Raw genomic sequence first — 13,665 nt, 5'->3', positions numbered from 1 at the left:
ATAACAGTTTTGCACTAAATATGAATGTATTGAGTGCAAAACTGTTATTCTCAAATTACATAATGTTAAAATTACGTTGATCATCTCTTTAAGAATATTATTAACTAGCTTAAGGGAACCCACCTTTCCCTGGAAACAGAGTTTTCTTTATAAGGGTTAACCTATTCAACTGAGAACTTTAAAATCAAGCTAAGAACATTTTTGTGGTTCTATCGAGTTCCCCAGTCAAAATTAGAGGTAAATCGGTCAAGGAGTTCATGGGTTATGATCGGACAAACAAATAACAGAGATTATTACTTTAAATATGTTGATAACTGTCTTTCTTTGCTTAAAGTTAGGAGAATTAAAATTAGCAAGGAAGAAACACTAGGGGGGTATATTTTCATAAAGATAATTTTCCCCTCTTTAAAAATAATTTTTCCTCCCTTATGTTAGCTAAGTTTTTTAAAAAGATTATATTCGCTTAATTGAGGAAAACAAATGATTTTAGTGAAACATAAATTAATTTTTGGGTAAAAAATAAGAAAAAGGATGAAAAAACAGTTACAGTCAACTCCTTATATTCCTGTTGTTTAAATTTTGTGCATTTACATGTAATATAAAGGAACTGAGTTTGTGTCACAAACTCAGATTTTCTTATCCTTCTTATCCTTATATCTTTGCATTTCAATGTTGGAGACCTTAGATATTTCAAACTATGACTCATTTTAGATTAAATAATGATAGTTTGAAATATCAAAGGCTTACACTATCAGGTTACAAAGATAAAGCGATTGTGAAATCGAATTTGTGGCAAAAACTCAGTTCCTTTATGTTGGGACTTCTTATAGACAGGAAATTAAAAAGAGAACATTTCATAGACAGAGCAGAATTTTCTTGGACAAGATAGATCTTAAAATTTTTAATTTTTATTTTGATACAGTGATACAGTTTGATTATCAGGAAATGCAACAAAGTAAAGGGATAAAAATCTAACAAGAAATTATCAGAAATCAACGAAAATTGATTCTGCAGTTCATTATAATTTTGACTCTTTATTTAAAATGGACCTCTAATCAAAACTCTAGAAAACCATTAACATTTTTCACTCAGCTCTGGTGCAACATAATTAAAAAAATTTTAAAAAAGAATGGCTGCAGATGTGGAGACAGTAAGAAATTCTAACCAAAATCATTGCAGTCAATTTCGGATAAATGGCTTTGTTCATCCAATTTAGAGCAGAATTATGTTTTTGAGAGGATAAGATTAGCACATAAAGTTCTGAAATCTTTATTTAGGGTTAATATGCAATTGTTGAGAGATGGTTTTAGGCGATTGCATCAATACAATGAAGACGACTTTCGACGATATTTTATTTATAACAAGCTGTTAAACAGCATAAATATACTTTGCTTGTCTGTTCGTATCCAATAAACATCAAAACGGCTAAACCGATCGGGTCCAAATTTTGTGTGGGACCTCAAATGACCCCAAGGAAGGTTAATGGATAATCAAATTTTCAAAAATTAGCCTTCAACAAAATTCGATTTTCATTAAATTAAAAAAAGCCACAATTTATTTTATAAAAATCGCCAACTTTTTTTGTTTTCTGTCTTACAATGGATACCAAGAGAAAATGTTCACAATTGAAATAGAAGTAAATGAAATGAAAGCCTAGTAAACATATAGAAGTCAAGAGAAGCTGTCAATTAAAAAAGCTTCTCTTCGATAACTTGTAAGCTTGTAGTTCGAAAAAAGGTTGTTAACAATCAAATCTTAAATAAAAAAGTCGTCTTCATCGTGTTTATATAATCGCCTTTCATATTTTTTTTGGTTTCATCTGAAGAAAGATGTAGTTATAGATTAGCAAAAAATTGGCAAGACTCTTGCACATTGTACTAAGACTTTTTTCCACTTTTCAATTTTATTTATATACAGGGTTACCCCCAAAAGATGAGACTTGAGTCTTTCATACCAACCTAAAATTCTTTAAATATGTTGATTTGAAAATGATTCTCGGACCCAAATTTGACTTTAAAAACAAGTCTACAGTAGCATATAAATATTTATAACAATAAAAAGATTTGTATCATTCTTTATGGGTAACTCTGTATGTTAAACATATTACAAATATATCAAATTGAAAATATTGTATAAAATCCCATATTATCAAATTTCCAATATAATGCCGTTTTTTAATATTCAAAGAGAGCAGAGATTAATTTGTTTAACTCCAAAGTTTTAATACTACTGTGGTCTCCAGAAAAAAAGTGGACAAGGAATGGACATTTCCTTTAATAAATACTAAATCTATAGTTGGTATCATCTCGTCATGAACCCCACGAAATGACATCCGGGAGCCTGGAGCCTCCTGATACGCAGAATACCCTCTATGCCCCGCGAGACCGTCTCCACGCCTCTTGCTACCTCTCCTCGCCTCTGCCATTCTGTCTCCATGCCCCGAATTTTAGTCTCCGTTAAAAGATATTTAGCTTTTACATCAACAAAAAAAAAAGATCCAACAGAGAGCACTGTATAAAACTTTTCCAATTAAGTTGAGGAAATTTAGTTTTTTCGCGGAATCCTGACAAAAGGAAACCCCAGTCTCAATACAGGATTCAAGAATTGTTTTGACTTGCCTGTTTCTTGTCAATACGACTAATGATCGATCGAACTAAAGTTCAAAATGACTATTGTCCTAATAAACAGAAATATGTTCTATTGAATACTTAAGACGACGCACTCGGCACTATGCCTCAGAATGGGGAAAAATCGGCCAAAACTACTTACACATTAAATAATGATAAAAAATGATATCTAATTGTAGGTTTCTTGGGTCAAGAAATCCATTTTCAGACGAAAAAATGAGATGCATGTATTCTGTTAAGCATGCCGGATGCATACTGGCTCAAAACATTGAAAATTGGCATATTACATATCAAAATATATGCTTTTGGGGACAGATTATATATCCTATTTTAGAGTTAAACATGAGATGCATGCTTTCTGTTAAGCATTCCGGATGCATCCTGCCCCAAAAATTGAAATTTGAATGTTACATATCAAAATACATGTTTTTGGGGTCAGAAAATTCCTTCATAGGGTTAAAAATGGGATGCATGGAATTTCTGTTGAGCAAGCTGGATTCATGCTGGCTCAAGAAACCCAAAATTGACACATCAGATACATATTTTTGGGGTCAGAAAATCCATTCCAAATACCTATACAATTAGTTGACGTGTGTAAAAACGGGAAAATATGGGCAGTCAAAAATGATCACAGATGTTTTTTTAGACCCCACTGAGTATATTAGGGAAGATTTTAAGGTGGGTTCTAGTGGAACTTTTTTTTGCAACCACTTAAAGTTTTAAAATCTATTTAATAACTTGTGAATTATCCTCCCAAAAACATGACCAAAAAATTGAATAAAATAAATTGATTTTTTTTCTCCCAATTTTTGAAAACATTACATAAAATTCTTTAAATTTTAATAATCTAAAATTTTATTACTATGTCAAGTGTAAAAACAATAACAATATATTATGAACAAAATTGTTCGAAATATTGGTAAAATGTTGAGAGGCTCGTTCTTTAGTGATTAAAAAAGGGAAAAATGATACAATCCAACTTGCCGACATTTTTATGCTGTTTTTAACAAAAATATTTTTTTTCTTTATAACTTTATGTTTCGAATTTCCCTTTGTGGCCGTTTTTCTTCATTTTGAAGCATGGTGCGACGTGAGAATAAGTAATACTAGTGCTTGAAGCAATTTCAGGCTTTATGCTTAGCATTCTAGTTCTGTTAATTAAAACATCTTTGGTAGGGTAATAGAAGATATGAAACCAAAAATTAGAAATCCCTGAGGAGCCCTTTCTGAGAAAGTACATTTTTAAGAAATTGAAAAAAATCAAGTGCATTTTCAGGTCTAGTCAAATGTAACTGTAATATCAAAACTTTATTGTTTTTTTTTTGTGATTTTTTAAAATCTTAATATTGTTTTTTTTTTGGTGATTTTTTTTTAATCTTAAAAGTTATGGTCCCCGGCCATATTTTGTGAATATTCCGAAACAGTCATAAGACATGTTGTAGCAAAAAAACCTAAGGCATAAGCCAACTGCCTGACTGCAATTGTATTGCATAAAGAAGATAACATCAAGCAGATTAAACTTTTAAGGCAGCATCTAGGCAGTCAGGCATATACTTAAGGCTTTGTTTTTTGTTACAACATACAAAACAATTTATGAAACTGTAGTGTACTTAATCATTCTTAACTCACTTCATCGTGAATTTTATAATGAACGTTCTATAAAGTAATCATAATCATCTATAATGTTAAATAAGATGAACATTTTGGCACGCATGCTATGTTTTGATTGGTTCCCGGATTTTTTCAAAAACATTTAGAAACATTTAGGATATTTCCAAAATATTTATTCAATTGAAATGAAAATAAAATTGAAATCAACTTTATATTTTGACTTCAGCTTTGTTTCAAAGCTTATTTGACCTAGAACCAGTCATTGAAATAAGACAAGTACACAAACGTTATATAAAATTACCTATAATACTATTATTTTGGCACGACGTGCAAAAAAGTGTTTGTACTTAAATTTTCTCTACATCTCAAAGGTTTTCGCCTTCTAGATAAAGAGAAAATTTCTGTCCAAAAACTTTATAACACTGCGAACCAAAATAACAGTGTTATATAGTTAATTATGTTAAAAATCACAGTCCACTAATCGTTATAAAATTTTAATCATTTTATTCATAATTATGATGACAAACAATAAAAGACTACAAGCGTAGATTAAATAATTAGAATATTATCACAGATAGATGGTAAATGCTACAATACAAGCCTATGGCAAAACCATACACAACAGGTAAAATAAAACTTTTTGTATGTTTTTCTTCTTTGTTTTCCTTTCCCAATTCTTAACGCCTATTTCTCCAATATCGACGGAAATTAACAATAAAAACCAGAAATGATTTTAAAATTTTTTTTTTATGAAATTACCGCGTTAAACTTTGTAATTTATGTCTGAACTTAAATCTAAGATACTGAAATTTTCAGAAACGTATTAGTTCTTTACTAAATCCTTTATATTAATTTTTCAATGTATTTCCCCGCTTTTTGGGTGTCGCTAAATTATTTTCCATATATCCCCCCCCNCCCCCCCAACTCCGCCTTCAGTATTCCTTTATTTCAAAGAATAAATATGATTAAAAAAAAAATAAAATTTAGTTTGTGTTTAAGCTTGAGTTGAACAATCTGAAGTGTGAATCTCGGAAGTGAGAATAGTTAATCTAATTCCTTTTCAATATCTCTATCTCGTGATGGTCAGGGTTAACTTTAATTAAGGGACTAAGCATTTATCCTCAAATTAAAAGTGTCCACATTAGATATCGAGATAAAAAAATTCAAGATTAGCGATGCACAAATTTCCGACCTTTGTTTGCTTCAGCTTATGGCAGGTTTGGGAGTACAAGGATATCTGCTTTTCTAAATACTTCTACTCCACCGTGTACAGTCACTACCCTGGAGAACTGATGAGAGAGAAGGAGCTCCGCAACCTTAACCATCTCATCTCCTCCGTCTCGTCCCAGCACTGCTGTAATCCTACCCTTGGATTTAACCAGGTCCAGGGCAGGATCTCCAGGTATAGATTGAGTCTCCAGGAACAGATGGGACGGAATATTATGAGCTCCGGGTAGAGAACCAACCTTAAACTCCTCTCTACTCCGGACATCAAGGATAAAAATCTTTGGTGTACTGTACTTCTCTTTACGAACATCTAGAAGATCAATCACGTCCCTGGCACTAATTCTTCCAATCTTCTCCTGCCTAAGGACGCTGACAGGAAGGGGTTGAAGATCAAGATAATCATCAGCCTTCTCCCGAACCTGATCATGGGCTCGGAATGTTATACTAGGAGGTATAGACTTAAAGATAACTTTACTATTGGAGACTACACTGTCAATATCTACAGAGGGCATTTCACTGAAGAGAAGTATACACTCGTTAAACTGTGATTCCATGAGCTGGGTTCGAAGTTGGAGAAGGATCGCCATCCCTACACACAGTGGATAACTGGAGTTTCCTAGCAAAAGGGTATCCCACAGATGAAATATTTTATGCAGGGGGAACACATGACTGAACATGGTTAGAACCCAGGGTATTGCGTAGAGATCAGGGATAAATCCGATCTCGTCAAGATGATTGAACAGTACCGGATCATAGAAAGCTTGTAAATGGGAAAATTTTGTTAAATATTCTTGAATAACGGCAGCATTATCTTTCTGGAACATATTGTATAAATACTTAGGAATAAATGCAGATAAGCAGGCCCAGGCCGTTGCTTCACAGTTAAAATTAAGAAGAAGAAAAGGAGCAGCTAATGAATCTAATCCCTGCCAGTAAACAAGATTTGGGTTTGCAACTACCCAGGCCTTTAGTATACGCTTCAGCTTCCTATGCCCCTCCTCCGAAGCAAGGAGTTCATTGTACTGGTGACAGCGGGGTATATCGACCTCTATCTGTCGGTCAACTGGGTTCCAGGTCACCTTGTCTATACTGTTGTATAGAGCAGCAGTATCGTAGTTTAGTCCAAGGAGTCCAGCCCATATTTGTGCTCGGTACAGGGGAACTATATCATGGTAGCTCTCCTCTTCAATCACACTTTTTCTACAACAAAATATTTGATATACATTTTTAATATTTTCCATATATTCTAGACTAGAAAGAATAATAGACTGAATGAATGACAGAACATATTAAAATAACATTGAACTGTAGACATAAAGCTCTTTAAACAGTTAAAATCAAGAATAGAATTTAATTTAATATCTCGAGATTAAGGTTCAACAGTTACAAAAAAAGAAATACTAAAGGGGGACTGTTCTAACAATTCAGATGGGTTTTTATTAAAAACGTTAAATCAATTTATCACAAATCTATCCTATCTACACCTAAGTTAAAATGATGTAGATGATAACAGTTGGCTTATGGATGTAAGAAGTACTATTGTGATTTATTGATGGCACTCTAAACAATTTAAAAAAAGGGACGTACAACGTATTTTCAGGTGATCCGCCATTTATAGATTTACATATGTCAGATTAACAACGGTACCCTTAAATGCTTTGTCTAACCATATTAAACTAGACATCCATAGTTGACTAGTAAATTTACGCTACCAGAACAACAAAGAATACAGCGGTCCATATAATTCTATTGCTGATCCCAAATGGGATCGGGGTTTAAAGTACATTTAGGGGCATGAAAGTACACTTTATGTGTCATTGTGAACTTTGACAAGTTTTTGTGTACGTGTACTACACTCCAGAAATGTGTACTGCATTTGGGGTGTTAAACGATGTAAATATTAGTATTTAATATAAGAAATAAATTATGATATACATAAAAATAAACACTCCCTTGCAGTAAACATTCTGAAGTATGGAATTTTTCTACAACTTGACATTATACTTCCAATTGTTTACAATAACATGGTTTATTTCTGCCCCTAATATCAATCAATCAACATTTGGGATTGATCAGATGGACTTAAATGGATCCCTGCAAAGTTTAATCAGAATTCAACACTTTTCAAGCTCGAAAATAACAGAGATATCTAATTAACTTTTGATCAGATAAAGGTTAAAAAAGTACCGTATGTGAATCTAACATGTCCTTTCATGGTCCTTTTGAAATGGAAAGTCATATTAAAATACAAAAAAAAGAACAGATAATTGAAACTTAAAATAATAAACTAACCTGAAAGGATATCCCTGAAGGAGACGCCTGTATGCCACAGCTCTTCTGCACTGAAACCTGACATCTCTCTCCCGGATTACTAGAGGTAGTTGGTTAGGTTCAGCTGCCTTGATATCCTGCAGGGTTGGAATCAGTTCAGATCTATGTAGGGTTGATAGACACTGTATCAGCTGGTCCAGGGGCAGGGGTATTATTGTTTTATCGTAGAGAGCTGCACGCTGTCGGGGGGCTCCAAACTCCTCAAATAACAAAAATAAAGAAAAAACGTTTGTTTGAATTTAATTCATGAAATGTAGACATGAAGTTTTCAAGTTTAATCATTCTTTTAATTAAATATTATTCAATATAATCAAAAATATTATACTAGTTTTATATAGATTTTGATAAAGATTGTCCGTTATAATAAGTAAAAGCACTTCTAATTGGGCGTGTTTCCTAAAAAACCGTTTTATTGAACTATGGAATTAAAAAAAAGAGATAACTTGGGAGAAAAATCAATACCTGCCCTTCACCAGTAACCAGAGTAGGCGTTGAAATTACTGGCGGAGAAGTAATCATGAGACCATGCTTCCGTAATTCCACCATCACATCTCCTCCAGCCAACTGCCACAGGTAGTAGATCTCATCAACTGTCAGGAAATCAAGAGGTTCAACGTACCTACTGATATCAGGACGAGAGAGTTCCAAGCTTCGCAGTTCCATGACAGGGAAGGTCGGGATACTGAAGTGTTTTAATCCAGGGTAGGCGGAGAAAAGACTAGAGTTAAGTAGATCTATTGGAGTAGGACGATCTGAGGATTTAGGAGTGAGACATTTCTGAATGAGCGAGAGAATACTCGGGTCTAGTGTGCTTATTCGTCCTGGACAACCATGCTCTCGAGCAATTTTTTCTAGAACAGCTGAACCGTTCTCACATTCTCCTAGACTTATTATCTTCCGGAGTACTTGGCCAACCTTGGACTGAGGCCAGAACTGATGAATCTGAAGAAGTTCTCCGACCAGGATCATTCCTAGGGACCAAACATCAACCTGGGGGAGATCAGGAGGTTCACCAGCTTCAGGGATATTGATCGAGTATTCACAGGGGTTAGATCTCTCAGCCTGGAGATCAATCATTGTCTCAGTCTGCATTCCGCGTCTTAGAACGTCCGGGGCGGTAAATCTAGGATCTCCAATAGGAAACTTTACTAGTTTCCCGTACTCTGTGATCCGTCCCAACCCGTAACCAAATACTTTAACTGTTCCCTCGCTGTCCAACATTATGTTCTCTGGAGTAAGGTTCAGGTTGATTATCTCCATCTCATTAAGATACGATAGACCGGAGAGGATTTGTTTTGACACTCTAAGTGTTGAGTCTGGAGAAGAGAAAACGGATGAATCTTGACGAATATTGTTCTTCCAGAACTCTGAGACGAGAACAATCCTCTGTCGTTTACCTCGGACAATATCGAGGTATTTGGCTAGGTTAGGATGGTTCACTAACTTTAGTATCTGTCCGTTACCATGCATGGATACACTGTTAGGTGTGAGAGGAAGACCATTAAGACCACAGCTGTCAGCAGGATGACTAAAAAACATTCAGTACTAAAGGTAAGCTCGACTTAATTTCCGCTTACCAACAGTACACATTAAACCTTTATCTGAGCAAACAAATGCTGATATTATTGTTTTCTGTCGGAAAAATGATAATTTTCAATTGAGGGTTTCATCTAACAAATTATTTACGGATTTTTGCAGCAAAGTCAAGAAGAAAATTTATAGAATTTAAGAAGACGATGATATCTTCCTCATTATTGATGTGTAGAGGGAACGGTCGAGAATAGATTTGGCAATGAAAAAATTTAAATAAATCAAGAAGAGAAGAAGGTTCCCTACCTAGATGCAACAAAACTGGTTACTCCTAGTAGTCCCCCTGAACACAAACCAAGACTCCTCAACTCCATACTATCTGTAATCATAATTCAATATTCATACTTTATATACTTTAGATCTATAATATTCAAAAATTATCAAAACAAAACTAGAATTTTCGGAATGATTTCTGTTTGTTTGTCTTGAACGATGCAGGGACGGATAAAACCTGAGCTCTACTTGTTACTGTATCCCAGAAAATATCCGCAGCAACTCCGATCTCAACACTAGTCTCCAGACCATCCTCAGACCCGGAGCAGGTTGCATACTCCGTTTCTGGAACGTGTTCTTCAAAAAACTCCTCCGGAGCTGGATCCGTCTTGAAACCTGAGTCTGCAACCTCCTCTACGGAGCCGGAGCTTTCAGATTTGTCCGACTCTTCTTCTCCGTTCTCGTCGGAGTTGCTATTTTCATCCGCGCAGGGATTGTTTGATTGGGGGGAAGTCTCTGATATTAGCTTTAGGCTTCCATCACTAGAATCAGATACAAATGAATCTACAATCTGATCTACGGGAGACGGGTTCAGATCTTTCAAGTTCTCACCATCGGAGAATATTTTCGATCTTCCTGGTGGAGTTCCCCTGGAGAGATAAGTTGCTACTCCGGAGAGAACCGGAGGAGCGTGGGGAAGATTTAATCTGACAGATATAGATGACAAGGGTTCCCTTGTTGTAAGGAGTCCCAGGAGACCATCCAGGTTTCGCAGAGTTCCTTTAAGATCAGCCGTAGTCTCATCACAGTGCCACCGGAGCTGAGCAATACTCTTGTTCAGGAGATATACGGCATATTCAAACCTGGTTCTCTCCGTACCCTGAAAACAGCATTCATTTATTTATATCTTTTCAGCTCATTTCGTTCTAAGGATTATATAAAGAATGCTAATTTGATTCTGACAAAACTGTTTTAAATTAGAGTTTTCTTTTCAACTTTAATACCTTAGAATAGCTTATTTTTTTATCAGAATTTAATCTAATATAGTTTTAAAATATCAAGGTTTCAATAACATTAAAAAATTAACTTAATCCAACCTTAGGGAAAAGTGAGAAGGTTCTTTCTCTGTCTGGAATCTTATCCAGAACATAATCTACCATCGCGGACCTAGAACCATTATATTCATTTATATAATTTTATTTTTATTTATATTTTTATTCTAACAAACAAATTTAACCTTCTCACGATATAATTCCAGTAACTACATTTTCTTTTACATAAATGGAAATGATTCGATGTCTAAGCAAATATTAAAGCGTAATTCTATGTAAATGGTACTGTTTTAATTAGGAATACACTTTTACTGTCACCTTGATCCTAAGTGGTTGATATGGTATCTAGTAGGAACCATGAGTAGGCTAGATATCATCAAGGTGAGATGGGCAGTCCAACCTAGAGCAACAGCAACCTCAGTCTCATCCCGATCCTTGAGTAAATCCGTCTCGGGCAGGTTCACGTAGGCTAGGGATACGTTAACATAAGCAAACATCTTAGTTTTAAAGAGGATCAAGATATTTAACTTAAAAAGTTGGTAAAAACGTTAATTGAGTATTGTCGAATGTGGAAGGTTATTGACGTTATTCCATAAAAATTTGTGCAAAATAATCTTCTCTTGGTTATCTTTAATAATGTTGAAGAGGACTTAAAATAGTTTAATTTTGCGTTGAAGCAAAAAGCTTCGCAACAAAATTTTACCATTCAGAAAAGGGATTTCGTAGTGATGATAAATTAATCTGTAGGAACTAGAAATAAGAGGTAAAAAGTTGTCAAGACAAAGCGTCACTTTCGAATTGCGATTCAATTTAGTTATTCATAATCATCATAAATATATTTCAAGATGGTCATAAGATAACGTTCCTATAGTTGGATGAGAGGTTTTGGCATCATTGATCGGAAATATCTCCCCAAGCTGAGATATCAACTGCTTCCGTCGAATGATCAGATCGGATCGGGTGTGAGAGTTATAACTCCTAAACTCGTCAAAGGTTTTCAACCAGTCTGCTAACTTCTCCTTGTCCTTACTGAGACTGTGAAACTTCTCTGTCATCTCGTCAATAGATTTATCAGTCTCGGAGATAGCATCTTGAAACTTCTCCTTCTTCCTCTCGATCGAATCAATTATACTATCTCTCTCTTGGTGCAGCAAATGCAGTTTTAGTTTTAAAGCCTCAATTTTCTTCTGCAGGATTATTTCTTTTTTCTTTGTTGCCGGCTGTTTGAATTGTTTACTAAAAATTTGTTGTCTAAGTGAAGTTGTTTGAACTGGAACAGGGAGATCTGAACATGCCGGGTCTAGCCCTCGGCATAATATTTCACTCTTTAGTCGTTCATTTCCTAGATTTATCTGTTTCAGCGCCCGTAGGGTCCTTTGCATCTTAGCTAGAGAGGTTTTAGAATAACTAGGTTTCCCGATAAAATTATGTTTAAATGGGAGTTCATGAAATCTTATCTTGGGTATACACAAACCGTTTATAAAGGAATCACTAGCTACGAAGAAATGTCCGTGAAGTTTGAATATTAGAGAGTTGGGTTGAAGACGCTGAACAGTTTTCATCATCATTGTGTCCCCTAGACAGACCAACCCGGAGAAATAAAGACCCAGGACGAATAAAGTTTCCGACTTCTCATTATCTCGGATCCATACTCTTACTACAGTAGCAGTTACTCCACCATGCTCCTAAACACAGAGAATATACAATTTCTAGAACCGTAATCTTGATTGACTTAAAATATGGATCCCGATTTAGACCTTCTAGAACCGGAATCTTTATCAAGAACATTGGTCTAAATTTTGAAGTTCATCAAGCAGAAAGCTAATCTAAATATTAATAATCTGCATGGTTCATAATTTAAATTCAAATTTCCTGAAACCTAATTAAAATTCTAATAAACTGAAAACTAATTAAAATTCAAATGACCTGAAACCTAATATAAATTCAAATGACCTGAAACCTAATAAAAAAATCAAATTACCTGAAACCTAATATAAATTACAATGACCTGAATCCTAATCTAGAATTTCCAGAACCTTAATTCTAATTTAGAATTTCTGTAACCTAAACCCCTAATCTAGAATTTCTTCAATCTGAAACCTAATCTAGAATTTCTGTAACCTAAACCCTAATCTAGAATTTCATCAACCTAAAACCTAATATAAATTTCAACGATCTGATTTCTGATCTAGAATTTCTTCAACCTGAAACCTAATCTATAATAAATTAATTAGAAGTGGCTGAATGCTCACTTCTACATGTTTATATTTTAGGTTTAAGGTTTACTGCTGAAAGATCAGGAAGATCTGAGGTTTACTGCTTAAAGGTAAGGAATGTTTAAGGTTTACTGCTGAAAGATCAGGAAGGTCTGAGGTTTACTGCTTAAAGGTAAGGAATGTTTAAGGTTTACTGCTGTAAGATCAGGAAGGTCTGAGGTTTACTGCTTAAAGGTAAGAAATGTTTAAGGTTTACTGCTGAAAGATCAAGAAGATCTGAGGTTTACTGCTTAAAGGTAAGGAATGTTTAAGGTTTACTGCTAAAAGCTCAGGAAGGTCTGAGGTTTACTGCTTAAAGGTAAGGAATGTTTAAGGTTTACTGCTTAAAGCTCAGGAAGGTATAATAATAAATGATGAGTAAGGATTAAGTTTACCTGAGGGAGAGGTATATCTAGCCACGAGACCCGATTTTCTTTAATCCGACCTGCTGTGGTTGTCAGGAACGGAGATGAAAGAACTGTCTCATGAAAACTTAGATAATATTCAGCTGTGGAAGAATATGAGGAGACGTCAGAAGCCCTGAATATAGAAATAAATGCTTAAACTCTGATTAAGTATAGGAATATGAGATTAACGGTACTGCACTGTACTGCACTGTACGGCACAGTACTGCACTGTACTGCAGACAATTGGCTCACCATATTACAGTGCATGTTCGATTTGCAACCTTTGTTTGATTAAGAATGAATGATTTTATTTTTTTTATACAAACTAAAAATTGAAAACTGTGAAAAATTG

General features: G+C 34.7%; 1 protein-coding gene across 1 annotated transcript; it reads right to left on the bottom strand.

Annotated features, from left to right (window-relative positions):
- Nucleotides 1-4,725: 4,725 nt before the first annotated feature.
- On the bottom strand, nt 4,726-9,729 carry LOC111702456 (TBC domain-containing protein kinase-like protein). The gene is made up of 4 exons (XM_023474149.1): nt 9,633-9,729; nt 8,259-9,324; nt 7,758-7,996; nt 4,726-6,665 (listed from the first exon to the last, which is right to left on the bottom strand). The coding sequence occupies exons 1-4, from the start codon at nt 9,713-9,715 to the stop codon at nt 5,447-5,449; spliced, it is 2,607 nt and encodes an 868-aa protein (XP_023329917.1). The 5' UTR covers nt 9,716-9,729; the 3' UTR covers nt 4,726-5,446.
- Between the last annotated feature and the right edge of the window lie 3,936 nt (nt 9,730-13,665).

The sequence above is a fragment of the Eurytemora carolleeae genome, unplaced genomic scaffold (assembly GCF_000591075.1).
Source record: "Eurytemora carolleeae unplaced genomic scaffold, Eaff_2.0 scaffold278, whole genome shotgun sequence".
Lineage (NCBI taxonomy): Eukaryota > Metazoa > Arthropoda > Copepoda > Calanoida > Temoridae > Eurytemora > Eurytemora carolleeae.
The sequence above is the reverse complement of the archived record's forward strand: the minus strand, read 5'-3'. Positions and strand labels throughout refer to the sequence as shown.